At 44.5% G+C, this 21,571-nt stretch overlaps 1 protein-coding gene across 1 annotated transcript in view; it reads left to right on the forward strand.

The window, feature by feature from the left end:
* The window catches only part of itpr3 (inositol 1,4,5-trisphosphate receptor, type 3), a 301,852-nt gene that overhangs the window by 141,425 nt on the left and 138,856 nt on the right, over positions 1–21,571 (forward strand). The window contains exons 11-17 of the mRNA XM_078242319.1: positions 2,526–2,680; positions 7,160–7,259; positions 9,122–9,282; positions 13,397–13,538; positions 15,156–15,314; positions 16,557–16,729; positions 20,658–20,777. Coding sequence (XP_078098445.1) covers positions 2,526–2,680; positions 7,160–7,259; positions 9,122–9,282; positions 13,397–13,538; positions 15,156–15,314; positions 16,557–16,729; positions 20,658–20,777 — 1,010 coding nt within the window. The remainder of the gene's footprint in view (positions 1–2,525; positions 2,681–7,159; positions 7,260–9,121; positions 9,283–13,396; positions 13,539–15,155; positions 15,315–16,556; positions 16,730–20,657; positions 20,778–21,571) is intronic.

Here is a 21,571-nt window from a genome sequence, read left to right on the forward strand (position 1 = left end):
GGATCACATGATGCTACGCTGGCCAGCCTCCTCTGCAGCTTAGACCGGGACTTTGCACCGGCATTGCCACGAGAGGCCAAAACCGAGAATCTTGCTGGCGAGATCTTGGGATGCGGTTATCCCCAATCCCCACCATAGACATAATGAGGATTCCATCTATGAAAGTCAGAAACCTCAATTAAACACATTTTCATTTCTCTAGCGGGCTTCCCCACGATGTCCTCCACATTGGAACATCACATTGAGTTTTTAAAATGGGAATCACATGAAGAGAAGCAGCCGGGGGGTGCACAATCTAGTACTGCCCCCAGAGGGAGACCCCCTCTGGGCAGTACCCTGGCAGTGCCCTCAGCACTGCCCCCCTGGTACTGCCCCGGTACCTAGCACTGCCCCACGGCACATGGAGCAGTGCCAGGGTCCTGGGAGCAGTGCCGGGGTGTCCCCTTTGGGCAGCTCCACTGGGGAAGTTCCGTGCATCAGTGGGGAGAGGGGTTCCCCGTGTGTGTTAATGAAGGGGGGGGGGGGCATTGCCCATGTGTGTGTGTGGGGAGGATCTCTTTGTCGGGGGGGGGGGGGGGGGGAGTTCCTCGAGATCTCTGGAAACCCGACATTGCCGGTTTCTTCAGCATGATGGCGTGGGGCATGCCTCCTGAATTTCCTTCTTCTAAGTGCTGGACAATATGGCAAGAAAAGCTGGCTGTACAGCTGGTGAGCACAAAATCCCGGCCAATTTACAAACCTGTATCATATTCTAACCTTCAGGGTAAAGATGAACAACCCCACCCAGATATCTGTCACATTGTGAGCCAACTCAGTCTCACTGAAACTTCATCTTTCTCATAAGTATTCGCAATCTCCAGATTTGAAGATGCTCCTCTGGAATTTTCTCCAAATGTCACTCCCACTCAGACAGCATATAACAATGGTTCACCTCACAGGGTTTCAGTCTCGCCTTCTGAGATTCCTGCTCCCTGGATTCCCTAGTGAATTCAATCACTCACTTACAAGCACACTTTCAGATCTATGGCCATGCCAAGCAGAACACCACTGCTCCAAAACTGTACCTTTGTCCCAAAAGCTTTTTTATACTTAAAATCTGCTCCTGACAACCCTTTCTCTTAACATTTTAATGTAACTTAACTGGCACATATTCCAGTCCCTGTCTTAGTGACACCTGCAGGCTGACTTGACAAAATTAACTGACTCATGGCTGATCCTTTAACTGAGCTGGTGACTTATCGAGACACTCCCAGAAGGTCTCACCCTTGTTACTTGGCAGGAACCAATGCAACAAGCATTGGAACATCCTATATTGTAAACATTACAATCTCCACAGACTGCTAATTCAGCACCTGCGGACACAATGATCAATAATCTCATGACAAACTGTGCTCCAGCCAGAATCTCTTCTTGAGGAAGGAAAAAACATTCATACTTCAGAGAGTGCCGAATGCTGGGATGTCTTTCAGGAATTTAATTTGTGAAGGTGTTGTGCTCCCTATGATCCATACTCCCTATGCAGAGTATTCATACCCTCATGCACTGTGCTGGAAATGTGAAAGGTATGCTGTATGGTTGGACTTTAACCTGGTGTTGTGAGACTTCTTACCATGATTCCACACAGAGCATGACAAGTTTCTAATCTAGTCAATTGAGACATCTAGGAGCTGTTGAAGATTAATTGTGGCTTTTATGGACCTTGCTACCATGCAGAACTCTCAGTACTATATTATACAGAAATGTTGGCAAAGCTTTGTCACTGACAGCACAGGTTAGCAGGACGGGAGGTAAATTGGAGGGAAAAAGTGCTGTGGGTTGAATTGCCCACTTCACCTGAAAAGACACAAGGAGCAGAAGGGTTGAAAATGATGGTCAAGATGAATCATGTGTCCGCTTTATGTCCACGGGTACTAAATTAGCAGTCTGTGGAGATTGTAACTTTTACAATATGGGATGTTCCAATGCTTGCTGCATTAGTTCCTGCCAAGTAACAAGGTTTAAAGTTTATTTATTCGTGTCACAAGTAGGCTTATATTAACACTTCAATGAGGTCACTGTGAAAATCCCTTAGTCGCCACACTCCGGCGCCTGTTCGGGTACACTGAGGGAGAATTTAGGATGGACAATACACCTAACCAGCACATCTTTCGGACTGTGGGAGCAAACCGGAGCACCCGGAGGAAACCAACGCAGACACAGGGAGACTGTGCAGGCTCCACACTGACAGTAACCCAACCCGGGAATTGAAGCTGGGTCCCTGGTGCTGTGAAACAACAGTGCTAATCACTGTGCCACCGTGCCACCCTCTGGGAGTGTAGAAAGAACATTTTAGCTTTTCTAATTTATCATTTATCTAAAACACCACTTATTTTAATGGCATAATTATGCAAAAGAGCCTTTACAGTGGTGTAATGCCAACTTGACAGGAGCATGGAACATTCAATAAGTCGAAGGCATTCTGTGACTACTTTGTATTCAGTGTTAAGAATGATCAGAGCTTTAAAATAGAAGTTACACTCTCTCAGCAGGGAGAACACAGAACCCTAAATCGAAACAGCAAGAGAAGAGGAGGAGACAATGTCAGATACAAGCTCGTGGCCGTGCCCCATGGAAATGACATTGCATCACTGTTTGAACAGGATCCAACTACTCTGCAAAAAACAGATTCGTTCGTTCCCAGGTACTCAAACCCAAAGTGAAGTATAGGCTCAGTGATGCTTTGTTCGGGTTGATGGTGGCACTCTCATTCATATGGATGTCATGTCTTACAAGAAATCTGGAAGTTTCAGGTCCAAATTGTTTCCAAATGAATGCTAAAATTTAAACAAGACTAGATTTGGTTTATGTAAAAGTTGTCACTGTATGAATGATACAGAGGGATACAAAAGAATGGTCTAGTGGGCACGTGAGCGGCGCAGGCTTGGAGGGCCGAAGGGCCTGTTCCTGTGCTGTATTGTTCTTTGTTCTTTGATACAGGTTTGTCCCTTTTAAGAAATAGAGAAAAGCTTTAGATCAGTTGATTGAGCATCATAGTTGGCTCCATGAAGCTACAATATCTCCTAGCCGGTCGTGAGTATGAGGGGACTTCCAAAGGGAACTTTTTGACTCCTGGAGACTAACCTTTTCTGGGAGATGACCTTTAAGAAACATATTCTCTACATACGTACCTCTCCTGCTTTATGATGTGAGTGCTTGCTATTGCTGGCTAAATTCCACACACAGCTACAAGTGGGAACTTAAGAATTTTAAAAGTTTGAGCAGGATTTTCTGGCCGGTCCAAAGATCCCACTGATGGTGACTCTACCCCGCCACCCCCCCCACCCCCACCACATGCTCCTAGGAGAGTGCAAACAATGGGAAACTGCATAAACAGCAGCGGGATTGGAAGATCCCATTGCCAGTCAATGGCGGGATGCCTCCACCACCACAAAACACGCCATGGCAGAGGAGGGGGGCAGAAAACCCCACGCTTTAATTCTGTGAAACAATGTGGGGGTTTTCTAAGGTTGACTCCAAATTTTCTGTGTCTCGGTGAGCATTCCTTGCTCCAAATAGTCAATAGTTTATATCCTGCAGGTGACTTTTTATGGAAACACCTTGGACAAGGTGAAACATTTGCCTGCCTATTTGTGCGCCTGACTTCATCCCATTTCTGGTATCAGGGCATTTGCATGGATCAGGCACAGGTCCATGACATGAATGATGTACCAGGTTACCTGCATAGAAAAGCTCAGCGCTGAACCTAGTCCAGTGCAGAAGCAAAGAAATCCAAATTTTAAAATAATCCGTTTTTTGGAAAGGCCCAATCCATTCTGCGAGCAATAATCCTTTGCAATAAGGAAACCTTAAACTTTTATATATGAATGTTTCTTGACATTTCTGCAGATTTTATCTGCCCTTTATGTGGACTTGACTATTGCACTGTGGGATAAGGCTCTTAATAAAGTAAAAATGGGGACTGTTTGACCTCAGCACTGATGTCAAATTACTCAACCGGCGAAAATTGGATCTGTCGGAAATAGGGACAGGACTTCTGCAGCCAGGCCCTCAAATACTATTTCCTTATAAAACAGATGGATTTGTATTCATAACTCCGCATCAAAGACAGCTAAAGTAAAAGCAAAGTTATTCATGTGCTGCAGATCTGAAATAAAAATAACAAGCACTGGCAAAACTCAGCAGATCAGGCAGTTTCTGTGGAGAGAAAAACAGAATTAACACTAAGGGCCCGATTTTACCGAAACGGGCGCGAAATCGCGGTAAAGTTGGGCGTCGGGCCTATACCGTGGTGCGCACCCGATTCCTAGCAGAGTGCGGCCTTACCAACACCGCATTCGGGCGCGGGTCCGGCCCGCGCCCCAATCGGGTGGCCCGCCGATTTAAATGCATTTGCATGCATTTAAATCGACTTAATGAACCGCGCGCCCAACTCTACCGCCAAATCCCACTTTACCGTCTTCTGGCCCAAGCCGCGTCCGCGCTCTAATCGACCTGCAAAATAAAAATCCACAGCCGCCGCTGCAGCCTCCGAAGAGCGGGTTCAGAGCCCGCAACGGCTCTCTGACCCAGGTCATCCTCTGGTCGGGGGTGGGGGGGGGGGGGGGGGTGGGAGGGGAGGGGGTGTGACCGATCATCCCCTGGGGGATGGAGTCCCCGCTGAACTTTAAAATAAACAACTTTCTTAGGCACACAGCCAGCATTCAGACACACCTGTACGGCTTTGTTTTCTAAGAGGGTGGCATTACAGGGTGGCATTTTCCTTAAAACATTGTAAAATGCAGATACAGTTTGAGAATGATCATAGAAATCATAGAAATCATAGAAACCCTACAGTGCAGAAGGAGGCCATTCGGCCCATCGAGTCTGCACCGACCACAATCCCACCCAGGCCCTATCCCCACATATTTTACCTGCTAATCCCTCTAACCTACACATCCCAGGACTCTAAGGGGCAATTTTTTAACCTGGCCAATCAACCTAACCCGCACATCTTTGGACTGTGGGAGGAAACCGGAGCACCCGGAGGAAACCCACGCAGACACGATATTCTCTTACACCAGTCCAGTAGTAAAAAGTGATTTTAAAAAGTCCCCCTCCCCAAATGCTGCACATTTATACATAGTAGCATAAGTTTCAGAGTCCAACATTTTATACTTCATTATTTTACAATTGCATCATAAAAGAAGCAAAGAGGAACAGACAATAGTCAAAACTACTTGTTGGGTCTCCACAGGTAAGCTCTGTCAATGAGACCAATTGATGGAACTGATATTCTTTGAAGGTCCCATTCAGTTTCATTATTATTCACAACTGCTGCTGGTCATACAGGAAGCAGCGGTCTCAATGCAAGTGTCTGCTGGATGGAACATATTGTTACATCATTACCTGTTGCCTTGTCGTAAAACTTGGGCTGCAAACGGGGAAAGAGCTGTTGATTTGTTCCATGACATCCGTAAGGTTTGTACTCGTGTCCTGGGGAGGAATCAGTAAATCATCTGTCTGTGAGCTGAAGTCCAAATTCCAGGTGTGACCATTTCCAGCAAGCTGAAAGGGAGCAGTTGGAGAAACCGAAGGAACTCCATTCAGCTTCGATTCTGTTAATGGCTCTCCCAGGAGTTTTCGCAGTCGGCACAACTGTGACTCCAGTTGTTTGTTGTGGTCTTCCAATATCTGCATTCTGGCCTCAAGCCGTCCCTTGTGTTGCCGTAGGAGCTTAGCCTCAGCCAGGAGCTCAGCATCGTGATAGTTCTGCTGGTTTGCTGAGAAGGTTGGCGACGGTAGGGGTTTTATATCTCTCAGGGTCTGCTGCAAAAACCCCTCAGAGGATTCCGGGCGCGGATCCGTATTACGCCCGGATCCCGCCCTTAGGCTGCAAATGGTAAAATAGGGCCCTGAGAGTCGAATGTGACTTCTTCAGAACTATTATTAAACTTCTGTGTCAGTTTCAGGAATGTGCGTTCAATTCTATTCGGTGTCACAGTCAGCTGTAGAATTCAGGTGGGAAAATTCACACTTGACCTAAAGCGGCAAGTGTGGATAGAAAAGTGATAAATAATGGATAGGTGCCCGGAGGAGTTTTTATAAGGTTGAGATAGAAGTGCAAAGATTTGAGACGATCTTAATTCCAACTAGCTCCAGGTTTTACTCAGTGTTTGCTATTGCCTTTAAAGTCAGTAAAGGAAACAAGTCCCTGCTTGGGAATTCTCGGTAACATCGTTGCACAGCACAGAAGAAGGCCATTTGGCCCCACAGCATTCCTAGCCACTCGTTGTAGTCTCCTTTTGCATATTCTGCTTTTCTCATACATTTTCTTGCACATCTCAATTAAACATCAAAAGGAAATCTATTTTAAGCAGAAATTCTTTGGCGATCAGAAAGTTGAAGCTGTGTTGTTGGCAGTGCTGTCTCCATGGGACATACTGAGGAATTCATAGAATCATAGATCCCTGCAGTGTAGAAGGAGGCCATTTGGCCCATCGAGTCTGCACCGACTCTTACTCGTAACCCCAAGTATTTACCCCGTTAATTCCCCCTAACTATCTTGGGACACTTAAGGAGTAATTTAGCATGGCCAGTACACTTATCCTGCACATCTTTGGACTGTGGGAAGAAACCGGAGCACCTGGAGGAAACCCCATGTCAACACAGGGAGAGCATGCAAGCTCCAAAGTCACCCAGGCTGGAATTGAACCCAGATCCCTGGCGCTGTGAGGCAGCAGTGCTAACCACTGTGCCACCATGCTGCAAGGGCACACTACCTATGGCATTCCATTCAGATCGGCTCAAAATCGCAGGCAAGCTGTCTATGGTTCCTCTATCCATTTGTGGACAAGGCTGGTTGCTTGAACTTCACCACCCCTGGAAGTAAGATGATGGGACACGAGAGAGCTGAATTCCCAAGTTAGAACTAGACGTGGATAACAGGACATTGTGGAGACCCTGCTCACAAAACGTCTTCATATTTTGGTGGAAAACTGCGAGTGGCCGCTACAATATCCTAAAATCTGTGACTAATGGGAGCGACTTCTCGCCGGTATAATGAACAGAGGAAAACCAGCCTTTTTTAAGTATGAGTATGTTATTTCAAAAAGTATTGACAGTCCCGTTTGTCTCTATGCATGCCAATCAATTCTACCAAATATTCTATTTAATATTTCAGGAATTCCTTTGTGAGGTTGCGGCACCTCTGTACCAATACGTGGATTCAGAGCACGAATATTCCTATCGATACCGATGAAGAGAGGCCAATAAGATTAATGGTAGTTATTGAATTTAACTTCCTCTGCTTAACTTTAAGTTTCACAGTCGAGTTTAGAATGATGGCACATGTTTTCCAATATACTAAATGCCAGTAGTGGTTACCTCAGAGGGTGGTGGAATCACCTGATCCCACAGGAGACTGGGAAGCTTGGAGCCTGAAGATTTGGCGGGTTGGCATCTGGACTGATACCCCACACTGGGTGGGATGGGTCATTGCTCACCTTCCTGCCCTACTTCCATTTGAGATCCTTAAGTGATCCATTAACAACCACTGAAAGGCCTCCATTGCAATCTTCCCAGTTTCTGACAGGCCTGCCAATATGAGGCCTGTGTGACTGGTTAAACTGTGTGGGCTCCATGTCAGCTCCATGTCACCCCAGGGAGAGGGTGGGGGTGGGGGCGGAGGGGGGGGGGGGGGGGGGGTTGCGGGGTGGGGGGGTGTCCCTTGATGTACACTAATCACGATTGAGGGAATGGACATGGGGCAGAGGGGTAGCCGCAGCCAGCCAACCACCCGCCCTTGCTGCTGACCCCCAAGGACCCCATTTCCCCATGGCCCCTACCCCATGAGACCCCAACCTTCAATAGTACTTACCTTTTCCCTGGGTTTCTCTGCAATTCTGGGACTCCAGGAGTGGGTGTTGTTCCAGCAGCAGCAGCAAAGGCCTCCTTGTTGGTACTGCTGACTGCAAGAGCTGCTGGCCTCTGATTGGCTGCCAGCTCTTGGCGGGCAGTACGTCATATTCTGGGGTCCTCAATCGGGAGGATGCCTGCCACTGTTCACTTAACTGCCTGATGGGCAGATGATATGGCAGGCTTACCTCCCAGTAGATAGGACGGGTGTCGCAGCATGTTTTCAGGCAGCACACGGACACCTGTTGAGAACAGAAAATGCTACTCATTGATATCAATCTGTACTAACACAAACTCCGAGCAGATTACTGAATTTGCTGAATTGCTATTGATTCTGATCAGATTTGGAAAATAAAACTGATTTGTTTCACTGAATGAACTATGAAATAAGAGGAATGTAACCCTGAATATCTACATATTGCTGTTGTATGTTGGTTGTTTTCATTGCAATTGCTGATCGAGACCAAAGAAAATTAGCAAAACAATCTTAGTCTGTGCACAAGAAATAATTAAAACTAGAATCATAGAATCCCTACAGTGCAGAATGGGACCATTTGACCCATCGAGCCTGCACCTACAACAATTCCACCCAGGCCCAATCCCCAAAAACCCACGTATTTACCCTGCTAATCTCCCTGACACTAAGGGGCAATTTAACATGGCCAATCCACCTAACCTGCACATCTTTGCAGTGTGGGAGGAAAACGGAGCACCCGGAGGAAACCCACGCAGACACAGGGAGAATGTGCAAACTCACCCAGACAGTGACCCAAGGGCAGATTCTTGAATGATGAAGGAACATTTTAATTTTGGATGATATACATTTCAGTTTAGCAGGAATTCTGTGCAGTGGTTGAGGGTTAAGGGGAACAAACTTGTTTCATTGCAGTTTACTCAATGGCGATGAACGAGTTGATCCAACAGAGTGAAGGGGCAATTTGGGTCTTGAACAGCAATTGAGTGTAAGTGAATGGTAAATTTATGGTGCCATTGGAATTGTTTGTCCTTTTTTCTGAAAAGATTAACTTATTTTGTTGAGTGCCATTTGTCCCACTAATGACTGCAGCTCAAGCTGCCTGAGGAGAATTGTTTGTTTGTATCAACTGTGTATATCAGTGAAATTCACTGTAGGTCGATTGATTAATTTATTAAAGATCTCTAGATTTAGCCTGCATTCATATCATAAGTAATTATGGAAAACAACACTGTTTTTTAAAATTTATTTTAGCTTGGAACGTGCCCAAGCAAAGAAGACAAAGAAGCCTTTGCAATTGTCTCTGTTCCAGTCTCCGAAATTCGGGATTTGGACTATGCAAATGATGCCAGTAAAATCCTAGGAACAATGGTTGAAAAGTTGGAGCAAGGAGCCTTAAACCATAATGATCGAAGGTAACAAAGTGGCTCAAGTGCTATCTGCCAGCTCTGTCGTTCATTTGTTTATTCCTATCATTTCCAATGATTGATTTTTCCTTTTTCAGCTGAGCTTATCTGGGAAAAGTGGCTGATTGGAGGTGAGCTAGAAGGGCTGGTGAAGTGTGGCTGGGTTTGTGCACCAGTTGTCTAACAGCCAGCTTGATTGATGCAGTGGTCCGAGTGTTAGGTTGCCTGCAGGTAGTCAAGTCTCAGTCGTTTGGAGAGAGTTGCATTAATGCCTCGGTCGCAAAATCCCGAGGTAGTGTAGATTAATTCTCTTGTCCACAGAAGTCCCAACGGGTGAGCTAAGCAAGATTAGATGAATGGCTCTTTTGTGAATCCTTGCTACCTTATTCTGCGGCTGTTATTGTGACAATGTTTTGACAGGGTGAAATTAATGCAGGGCAGAGTCACCAACTTGCTGAAGGCAGATTTAATTTTTGAACAGCAGTGAAATAATTAAGCTTGCCCATGTTAGGAAAAATAAAACTGAATACCTTACTCTGGAGTGAGATAGGATGGTTGTCCATTGTTTTGATTTTAAGTGCAAACTATTTCACTATATATTTCAGCAGAAGGAAGTTGTAAAACAAGACATATATTTGGTAGTTGGGTAAGTATTTTTTTTCCCTCCAGCATTTTAGAAAGTATTTTTCAGACCCTATTGCAAGTCTACTTTTTTTCTTAACTTCTTCATTTTTATTTTGCAGTGACTATAATAAATAAGATGACTGAAATATGTTGGTATGAGCAATAGGGAAATTAAGTACTGCCATATGAGAGTAGGTTTAGACCACACTTGTAGGCAGCACAGTAGTGCAGTGGTTAGCCCTGCTGCCTCACAGCACCAGGGACCTGCGTTTGATTCTGGCCTCAGGTAACTGTGTGAAGCTTGCACGTTCTCCCTGTGTCTGGGTGGGTTTCCTCTGGGTGCTCCAGTTTCCTCACACACTCCACAGATGTGCAGGTTGATTGGCCATGCTAAATTGCCCCTTAGTGTCAGGGGAACTAGCAGGGTAAATACATGGGGTTACGGGTATGGGGACTGGGTTTGATTGTTGTCATTGCAGGCTCGATGGGCTGGATGGACTTCTGTAGGGATTCTATGATTCAGTTCTCATTACTGGACCTTAGGAAGGATAGTTTGGTTCTAGAAAGAATGCAGTGTAGATTTACCAGAATGACACTTGAACTCCAAGAGTTGAACGACAAGGAGAGGTTACACAAACAAGGTTTGTGGTCCTTGGAATTCAGAAGGTTAAGGGATGATTGATTGAAGTTTTAAATATATTACAGGAACAACCAGGGCAGATTGGGAAAATCACTTCTGCTGGCGGAGAAGACTAATCCTGGGGACATAGTCTAAAAAATAGACTCAGGTCTTTTGAGAATGAACTTAGAAGAAACATTTCTATACACAAAGGGTGGGAGAAATTTGGAACTCCCTTCTGCAAATGGCAATCAATGCTAGTCAAATTGTTAATTTTATAACAGACATGTTAGTCAAATTTATTAAGAGATTTTAAGCAAATTTGGGTAAGTTAAGTTACAAATCAGTCATGATCTCATTGAATGATAGAACAGTTGTGAGGGGCTATCAGGCTTACTCCCATTCCTGTTATTTGTATATGGGGAGAGGAAGTATGAGGATAGCCATATATTTGATTGGAACCTCTTTTAGGCTATCCAGATAACTTAAAAGCACCACATTCACAATAAGAATATGGAGCATTGTGTGAAATATAGATAATAATGTCATTGTTTGTTAGGTATTCTGCCTAAACTTTGCACTAAGCATAGAGGAATGTGTATTAATTTCAGTGTAGCCATACTGCCATACAGATCATGGCTTGGTTCCTGTGCAATCACCTTGAACCATTTTTTTCTCATCTCCTTGAAAAATTTTAAGTTTTCTTTTACTCTCCTGAAAATATCTCTTCTTCCCTTGTTTGTTTCTTATTTCGTTTTTCCTCAGTCTTTCTTCTTCTCAGCTTTTTCAATCACCCTTTGCTCTATCGGAGGAGTACTGGAGGCTTGACTGTCCAATTAAGAATCAGTTGAATTCTGGGATACAGCAGGTATGGAATCATTGGGTGACTCACTGCAAAAGAATTCAATTTGTTCATGCACTGCCCATTGTAAGAACAAGGCAAAATATCTAATCGTTCAAACACCATTTCATTTATACCAGGGAGTGCTAAAACACACACAGCATTCTCCAACTGACTGCTGTGTTTTCCTAAGCTACCAAGTATTAGGTTTCTCCCTGACTTGTCGAGGCTAGTGTTGGTTTCATTTCTAGGTTTGCTGTACATCTTGAATCATCCTATTTATTAATTAATATTTATTTAATACCATTTCCATTGTTCTTGCTTCTCACAGACAGCTGATAGCACTGGGTGGCACAGTGGTTAGCACTACTGCCTCACAGCGCCAGGGACCTGGTTTCGATTCCGGCCTTGGGTGACTGTGTGTGGTGTTTGCACATTCTTTTCGAGTCTGCATGGGTTATTTCTGAAGCTCTGGTTTACTCCCACAGTCCAAACATGTGCAGGTTAGGTGGATTGGCCATGCTAAATTGCCCCGCAGTGGCCAAAGATGTGTAGGTTAGGTGGATTAGTCATTGTAAGTGCACGGAGTTATGGGGATTAAGCAGAGGGGAGGGCCTGGGTGGGATGCTCTTTTGGAGAGTTGGTGCAGACTTGATGGGCCTCTTTCTGCACTGGAGGGATTCTATGTTTCTATTACTGTAGGTACAATTACAAAGGAGTTTCGTAAAATTTATTAAGTGTGCTGGGTGTTTTGTGCAGTTCAAAATTGGCCAATTAAAAGAAATCTGCTTATTTCAAGCAAAGTCAGGTCTTCAAGCAGTTTCAGTGAGCTGTTCACAGTGTTACCAAACACCTAACTGAACTGCCGGAAACCTGCATGTTCCAACTCTCTCCCGTGGTTGTTAGTGTGAACATCTGACTGAAACTGTCAAGTGGTTTGGAGTTAGTTTTCCAAACCCCCCCCGCCTGATCTGTAGCTTCTTGTTTCACTTGCACAGCTGACATGGTTTCATGGACTAAGCATGACAGTGCATTGGAATGTGTGCATCTCAAGGGCTCGTTGTGGAACTATGCTGCTCTGTCCACGTGCACCTCAGTCACACGGCCCAAATCTTTTCTGTTTTAATCATTCGTGGAACATGGGCGTCGGTAGCTGGCCAGCATTCATTGCCCATCCCTAATTTCCTGAGGTAGCCATGATGTGGAGATGCCGGATAGGAGTGGGGTGGGCACAGTAAGAAGTCTCACAGCACCAGGTTAATGTCCAACAGGTTTATTTGGTATCACGAGCTTCATCGGGGACTCACCTGATGAAGGAGCAGTGCTCCGAAAGCTCGTGGTAACAAATAAACCTGTTGGACTTTAACCTGATGTTGTGAGACTTCTTACTAATTTCCTGAGGGTAGTCGAGAGTCAACCACATTGCTGTGGCTCTGGGGTAACATGTAGGCCAGACCAGGTAAGGACTGCAGATTTCCTTCCCCAAAGAACATTAATGAACCAGATGGGTTTTTCCGACAACCGACAATGGTTTCATGATCATCAGTAGAATCCTAATTCTGGATTTTCTTTTTATTGAATTCAAATTCCACTATCTGCCGTGACGAGATTCGAACCCGGGTCCCAGAGCATTAGCTGAGTTTTTGGGTCAATAGTCTAGCGATAATACCACTAGGCCATTGCCTCCTCTCTTACAACCTATATTCCATACTGAGTATCAAATCCTATAGTCCAAATTGACAGTGCAAACAGCTGCCAAAAGCTACTTGAGTTCTCCATCAGTTATTTGCACCATTAACAATTGTAGGAGGTGGTCAGAAAGTGGAGGCTTCAGGCAGCATCACTCAGCTGTTTGCCCGATTTTACCATTCACCACATGAGCACAAATACACCCGTTTTAAATTTTTTAAGTTAAAGTGGATTGTATTCGATCATGGACATTTACCTTTGTCGGTTAACATTATCCCTGATTGTGATTGTGCTTTCTTACTGAGCTTAGTGACAGGGGTGTTTGCAAATTTGTTTTCCGTCCACTGCAGGTTTGCAATCAAGTTATTGGAAGATCTTGTTTTCTTTGTTGTGGAAGCTCCCAACAACGGTCAGAATGTTCTAGACATCGTCATGACAAAACCCAACAGGGAAAGGCAAAAATTGATGCGAGAACAAAATATCCTGAAGCAGGTACTGAATAAATACCATTAATAACGATGTTAGAAATGAGTTTGGACAGACAATGCAGATGAAATAGGCTATTACAGATTCCTGTGGCAGCGCCCAAGGTAAACACTTCAAGTAAAGTCAACAAACTGACTTTTTATTTACCTTTAGTTTATGTTAGTCTTCCTTTAGGGTTATGAGGCTGGGTTTTCACAGAGTTGGGGAGACTTTACAGACCTTCAAAATGGCGGCCAGCACCTGATTCCGGGATTCAAGCCATTGGGGGTTGGTGGAGAGGCAGAGGCCAGCATAGAGGGTATGAGGAGGCATGTGTAGGCATGGAGTGCACATAGGGAGTGAATGGGGAGTTGTGGGGGTGAAAGAACTAGAGATAGTTTTAACTGTTCATATTGTAACTCAGCACCTGGCAGTCCATGTAGCCACCTTCAAACATTATCCGGGGGCAACAGGCCCAACATCAAATCCGCTGTAATGACTTCAATCAGGCCATTGGAGTATGAACTCCCTGATTAAGGACCCAATTGATGGGACAGTCTTTGCCTTGTACTTAACCGGGAGTGTCAGTTCCTCTGACACCCGCAAGGTAGACTGCTAACTGCTCGCACTCTGTGTTCGAGTTTGTAAATAAAGGGATTTTGGTGAAGGGATTTCTGCCTCTGAAAACGTATTATATCCGCAGAACAAAAATCCCGTCTTTGCAGGCACCTCCTCCTGAGGCAGGCAGGTCAAGCCAGGAAATTTCCCAACTCCTGCTACGTGTTTCTAGGGTGCAAATCCAGCCCATGGTGTTCAAATACCCTTATTGAGTAAGAATGTAGAAATAAAGAAACTAGATGTGAACTACTTATTTGTTAAATTTCAAAGTTAACTCCCACTGTCTTACTAATGTTTATTCAATTTAATTTTATTTACTAATACTACCACGTAACCACAGAGTTGAATTTTCCGGCCTTTCCTGCCTTTCCCCTTCCAGTCCCGCTGACAGCGACCCCCTCGTGATGCGTTGCTCAGTGACAGAGGGTGTGAGCCATGCAAAAAGCCATAGACATCGGCGGGACTGGAAAATCCCACCGACGGCCAATGGCGAGCCGCCTCCACCACTGGAGGTGGCTCGCCGCAGGGGGGATGGAAACTCCCACCCACAGCCCTTTCTTGATGGAAATAAATCTCCAGCTTTAGTGATTCTCCCTCTAGTTCCTTAGCAAGTCTTTAGACGTGGTATTATAAAATTACATGAGCCTTTTTTCTTGAGAGTCTTCTTTGACAGCTCAATAGTTTATGCAGTGAGTTGCTGAGCCATGAAGGCGAGGAAGTTTGACCTTTGATCAGCACTCAATTAGCTGATATCAGCTGGGACTCTCAGTTCCTCTCATTAATTTGAGGTAAGTTTGTAATTAAGGCTTCTTTTCTAATGGTTATCCAATGACAGTATTGTGCTGGTACAGCAATCAGGTAATGTTGGTGGCAGCTCTCAGTTCGGCTAATCACTCAGGTTGTTCCTGCCACTGAGAATCTCTTGCAGCAACATGTCAGTGCAACGAATAGATGTTTGCTGTAAATATTGTGTTCATTATAGTGAAAACCTGACAGAATCATGAAGCCTTTGCCTCCCGTGCACAGATATTTGGAATTTTGAAGGCTCCCTTTGTGGATAAAGGAGAAGGGCCGATGCTAAGGTTGGAGGAGCTGGCTGATCAGAAGAATGCCCCATACCAGTACATGTTCCGACTGTGTTACAGAGTACTTCGCCACTCACAGGACGATTACAGGAAAAACCAGGTGTGATTCACTGACTCGTGTTCCAAACCCAATTCTTAAGCATGACTTTAACAGCGAATTAATTTCTTCAATGAGCATTTACGAAACAGATCTGTGAAACAAATGCCAAAATCTTGCTGCCATTCACGCTGGCAGGGTCTTACAGTCCAACTGACGGCGCACCCCCGCCCCGGGTTTCCCGACGGTAAAGGGTACATACAACGGGAAACCCTGTTGACAACTCCCACTGTCAGCAAGTGGCGCGCTGCTTCCCGCTGCTGCGAAACACACCGTGGAGGGGGAGGAAAATCCCGCTCAATGTTTTTCTACCATCAGTATTGAGTTACTGGTGACCTACAAAGGGCACAATGTGAGACAGTTTGGTTCCAAAAGTGGTATCTGCTGCTCATGTACACAAAATAAAAATACAGAATTTACAGAGTAAGTGAATAGTGATTTCACTGCTTACAAGATTGAAGATGAAAGCATTTGATTAATCACTCAGGCTGTAACATTCAGTGATTGCTGAACTCATTGTAGCTACTGCCAGAAGCCACAGGCCTACAAGATAACAGATATCCCTGCAGTGACTGAGCTGCACCTGTTCTCATTCATTCAAGAGAACATCATCGATCACTTTTTGCTTGTGTTGTGTGGGAATTCTAACACGGAATGATTGCCATTTGCACTGTCAGCAGTGACATATCCCTTATAATCTTTACAGTTAATAACAATAGGAAAATGTGTAGATACCACTGCACACAGGTCACTAATTAAAGGAGGACTCTGTTTTTATTTTTTTTCTGCATACTTCCAGCCCATGCTATTGTATGTTTTGGGTTACAAACAAACTAAAACATGAATAAATTAACTAATGGTGATAGAAATGGATTCCCTTTCGTGAAGCAGCTTGATATTGTCTAAGGCCTGCTGACCTGCAGGCCTGAATTCTGTTTTGTGCCTCCATCATGCACAGCAGGACATCCAAAACAATGTCTACTTCACAAAGGACACTTATGAAACAATTAATTTGTGAGGCACTTGTCTCTTTTGGAACACTTATGAGCCTATGGAAGGGGGAAGGAAATTACTATATTTGTACGAAACTGTAAGTATTTTGTAAGTTTCAGGAGCACGAAATCAGTGAATAGTGAGCTCATGCTATGCAGACTGGAATAGGGAGGAGACAATAGTCTGGAAACAAATGGCGCTATGAAAATAAGTGTATTGTCACTTGACATCTCCCTCTTGTCACTGTGCTAGGAACACATTGCAAAGCAATTTGGAGTGATGCAGTCTCAGATTGGCTACGACATTTTGGCTGAAGACACAATTACAGCTCTACTCCACAACAACAGGAAGCTGCTTGAAAAACACATTACCAAAACAGAGATTGAGACCTTTGTCAAACTGGTGAGGAAGAACCGAGAACCCAGGTAGGGAGATGTGGTTTTAGAATTGGTTACTCTGTTCACTGTGCCTTAATCAGATGTGTTCAGTGCACTGGGTAGATTCTGTTCAGTGTAGTCAAAAGTCCTTTGAAAGCTTCCGAAGCAGCTTAGGAGGATTTAGCCTAGGGGGAATTCCTTCAGCCATCCATGGATTACTGTCATGTTCTCACAGGTGAAATGTTAAGATGAGGCCGCATCTGACTATTGAGGTAAACATTACAGGTCTCAACCTATTTTTTTTTACAAATGTGCCAGATTCAGAATCATAGAATCCCTACAGTTTAGGAGGAGGCAATTTGGCCCTTCAAGGCTGCATCAACCACAATCCCCCCAGGCCCTATCCCCGTAACCCCACATATTTACCCTGCTAATCCCCCTGACACTAAGGGGCAATTTAGTATGGCCAATCAACCTAACCTGCACGTCTTTGGACTGTGGGAGGAAACCGGTGCACCTGGAGGAAACCCACGCAGACACGGGGAAAACGTGCAGACTCCACACACACAGTGACCGAAGCTGGGAATTGAACCCGGGTCCCTGGCATTGTGAGGCAACAGTGCTAACCACTGTGCCACCATGACGCCCATGTCTTATGGTACAACTCACAGATGGGGAGCTGTCCTGATGTCTTGGTCAATATTTGTGCCTCAGCTAACACCACAAAAAGAAATTAAATGTTCATTTGTTTAATTCCAGTTTTTGGAATGTCACTGGCACACATCAGTTCCAATATCTCCCAGTATTTATTGCACTCCACATGCAATGAATTGTGCCAAATGCATTGCGCTGTAAAACATGTTGGGTTATGTTTCAGTTTGCTGCCCAGACATAACTGGCACTCTGGATAGGTCACCAGTTTGAGGAACTACCTCATTTTCATTGTTTTTTTATTGGTTTCTATAATGGCCAGCCAATCCACGGCATCAGTTTTAGGCCCAAATGTCATTTGAAGATTTGCCCCCAATAAATCATGATACACGTTACTTGAGCAAAACTAGAGCAGGTGCCTGCAGCTTTGAACAGCTGAATGACTTTTAATTTACACAGTTGGATTGTAGCAACATGTGGTTTGTGTGGTATTATAAGTGGGGCGTACAAATGTGTCTTGGCTTAGCTCCCATTCATTTTAAAAGGGAGCTGGAGTGATAGCAATTGTTTTTTTCTTAAATTGAGGGATATGATCAAATTTGTTTTTAAAATTAATGACCAGGATTTTCCGGTCCCATTTGTGGCTGGAACTATCATGGGCAGGAATGGAAAATTTGGAGTGACTGCCAAAAGTCCATTGATTTTTGGCAGAATCAGATCATCCTGCCCAATACTTTTTTTTCACAGTTCCTGGTTACATTTCTAATTTGTTACTCATTTGAGCCAGGAATGTGATAGTGTGAAACAGAAATTTGCATTCAGATAGTATGAACAGACGAATTAGGAGCTGGAGTTGGCCACTCAGCCCCTCAAGCCTGCTCCACCATTCAATAAGATCATGGCTGATCTGATTGTAACTATAACCCCACATTTCTACCTATCCCCGATAAACCTCTTGTTAATCAAGAATCTATCTAGCTCTGCATTAAAAATGTTCAAAGCCTCTGCTTCCACTGCCTTTTGAGGAAGAGAGTTCCAGAGACTCATGACCCTCTGAGAGAAAAAGATTCTCCTCACCTCTGTCATAAATGAGTAACCTGTTATTTTAAACAATGACCTCCAGTTCTAGATTCTCTGACAAAAGGAAACATTTCTCTCCACATCTACCCTATGAATAGCCCTCGGGGCCTTAAATGTTTCGATCAAGTCACCTCGTACTCTTCTAAACTCTAGTAGATACAAACTTAACCTTTCCAACTTTTACTCACAAGACAACCTGTATACGTCTAGTAAACCTTCTCTGAATTGCTTCTAATGCATTTACATTTTCCTTTAATAAGGAGACCAGTACTGTATGCTATACTCCAGATGTGGTCTTACCAATGCCCCATATAACTAAAGCATAACCTCTCAAATTTGAAAACAATTCGCCTCACAATAAATGATAACTTAGGTTTCATAATTACTTTCTGTACCAGTATGTACTTTCCTTTTATGATTCATGAGCTATGACTCCCAGATCCCTCTGCATCCCTCACATTTGCCCACATTATACTTCATTTGCCAGATTTGTGCCCACTTACTTAACCTATTTCTATTGCTTTGTAGCCACCTTACTTCCTCTTCACAATTCATCCTCCTACCTACCTTTGCGTCATCAGCAAATTTAGCAACCACACTTTTGGTCCCTTCATCCAAGTAATTTATATGAATTGTAAAAAGTTGAGGCTCCACCCTGATCCCTGTGGTACACCACTCACCACATCCTGACAACCAGAAAAAGACCCATTTATGCCAACTCTCTGTTTCCTGTTAGCCAGCCAATCTTCAATCCATGCCAATATGAATCCCCCCCCCACACCATGAGCTTTTATTTTCTGCCGAGGTAGTGAAATATGATGAACACTGCAATATTCTGGACAAAATCATGGCTAAAATAGATAGTCCCTGGAAATGGGCGTAGGGATCACCATGCACGATTAACCCACATCCGTCTATTGAATCATAGAATCATAGAACCCTACAGTGCAGAAAGAGGCCCTCCGGCCCATCAAGTCTGCACCGACCACAATCCCACCCAGGCCCTACCCCCATATCCCTACATATTTTACCCGCTAATCCCTCTAACCTACGCATCTCAGGACACTAAGGGGCAATTTTAGCATGGCCAATCAACCTAACCCGCACATCTTTGGACTGTGGGAGGAAACCGGAGCACCCGGAGAAAACCCACACAGACACGAGGAGAATGTGCAAACTCCACACAGACAGTGACCCGAGCCGGGAATCAAACCCAGGTCCCTGGAGCTGTGAAGCAGCAGTGCTAACCACTGTGCTACTGTGCCGCCCATTGTAATGCAGGCATCATGCTATCTTAGTGCTGCCTGCTTATTATCATGATTACTGCAGCCAATGCTAACCATGCTGTTCAGTCTTAGTGTCAACAGGGGGTTAAGAATCATTACTTGCTTAGCATTACTTAAGCACTACTGGCACAGTGGCACAGTAGTTAGTACTGCTGCCTCACAGTGCCAGGGACCCGGGTTCAATTCCAGCCATGGTTTACTCACTGTGTGGAGTTTGCACGTTCTCCCCGTTCTGCGTGGGTTTCCTCCGGGTGCTCCGGTTTCCTCCCACAGTCCAAAGACGTGCAGGTTGGATGGATTGGCCATGCTAAATTTCCTCTTAGTGTCCCAAGATGTGTAGGTTAGGGAGATTAGCGGGGTAAATACGTGGGGTTATGGCGATGGGCCTCAATAGGATGCTCCGTCAGAGAGCCAGTGCAGACTCGATGAGCTGAATGGGCTACTTAGAATCATAGAATCCCTACAGTGTACAAGGAGGCCACTTGGCCCATCGAGTCTGCACTGACCACAATCCCACCCAGGCTCTATTCCCATAACCCTTCATATTTACCCTGTTAATCCCTCTAACACTAGGGTCAGTTCAGCATGGCTAATCAACCTAACCCGCACATCTTTGGACTGTGGGAGGAAATCAGAGCACCCAGAGGAAACCCACGCAGACACGGAGAGAATATGCAAACTCCACACAGACAGTGACCTGAGGCCGGAATTGGACCCTGGTCCCTGGTGCTGTGAGGCAGCAGTGCTAACCACTGTGCCACCATGCTTCTGCACTGAAGGAATTCTATGCTAAAACTAGTCTGCACCTCTTAAAATGGGAGGTGTGTTGTGGCTGCCGGAGATGCTGACGTCTTTCAAATGGTGTCTGTAAGTAGGAAGCCCTGTAGAGATAAAGGCTGAATGAAATAATCTGCATTTTTGTCAAACATCTGTCTCTAACTCTTGATGCTTTTCAACAGATTTTTAGATTATTTATCAGATCTGTGCGTGTCCAACAACGTTGCCATTCCAGTAACGCAGGAGCTGATTTGTAAATGTGTGCTGGATCCTCAGAATGAAGATATTCTGATAAAAACTGAGTGAGTGATAGCTTCTTTTCTCAGCAGCGTATCCTGTGTTTTTGCTTTTTTGTTTTGTAACAGAATTATGCTGATTCACATCCTGAATGAAGTAAATAAGTTTGTGTATGAGGTTTGCGTTGCTTAATGAAAAGGACAAGAACCATTCTTTACACCACAACTCATATAAATGTCATCGTGTTTTCCCAGTACTTCTGATTCCTCCAATTAATCATCTGCATTAACTTTGGCATGCACCTTAAATAAATATTGCACCATGTTCACAAAGTGTTCTTGTAGTTGCCAGTTTGTAAATGCAATGTGTTCCTTTTTTAAAAAAAAGCAAAGATGACTAACCTGAAATATGTTCTCATGTCCGCTGGTGACCAGCGTTTTAGTCTCAGAGCCTTTGATAATGTTTCTCTTTCATGAGTTTTGGGGTCCAAATCAGATTGAGTTTGACTCTTCTCATGTTCCAGAATGTTCTAACAGCTTATGTTAGGGAACATGAGAGGTCAGACGATACTGGGTTGTAATCCAGCAGGTTTATTTGAAATCACACACTTTCGCAGCGCTGCTCACTTGACGAAGGAACAGCGCTGCGAAAGCTTGTGATTTCAAATATATCCGTTAGACTATAACCTGGTGTCGTGTGACCTCTTATCTTGTCCATCCCAGTCCAACACCGGCATCTCCACATCACAAGTTAGGGAATAATCACCACTCCAGAGGCCGCACAAGTGAAATGACTGAAAGCAAAGCTGCAACATAATGCACTTGTGTGCTTTCTTTATTTGGAGTTAAGACACATTGTC

The sequence above is a fragment of the Mustelus asterias genome, chromosome 25 (assembly GCF_964213995.1).
Source record: "Mustelus asterias chromosome 25, sMusAst1.hap1.1, whole genome shotgun sequence".
Classification (NCBI taxonomy): Eukaryota; Metazoa; Chordata; class Chondrichthyes; order Carcharhiniformes; family Triakidae; genus Mustelus; species Mustelus asterias.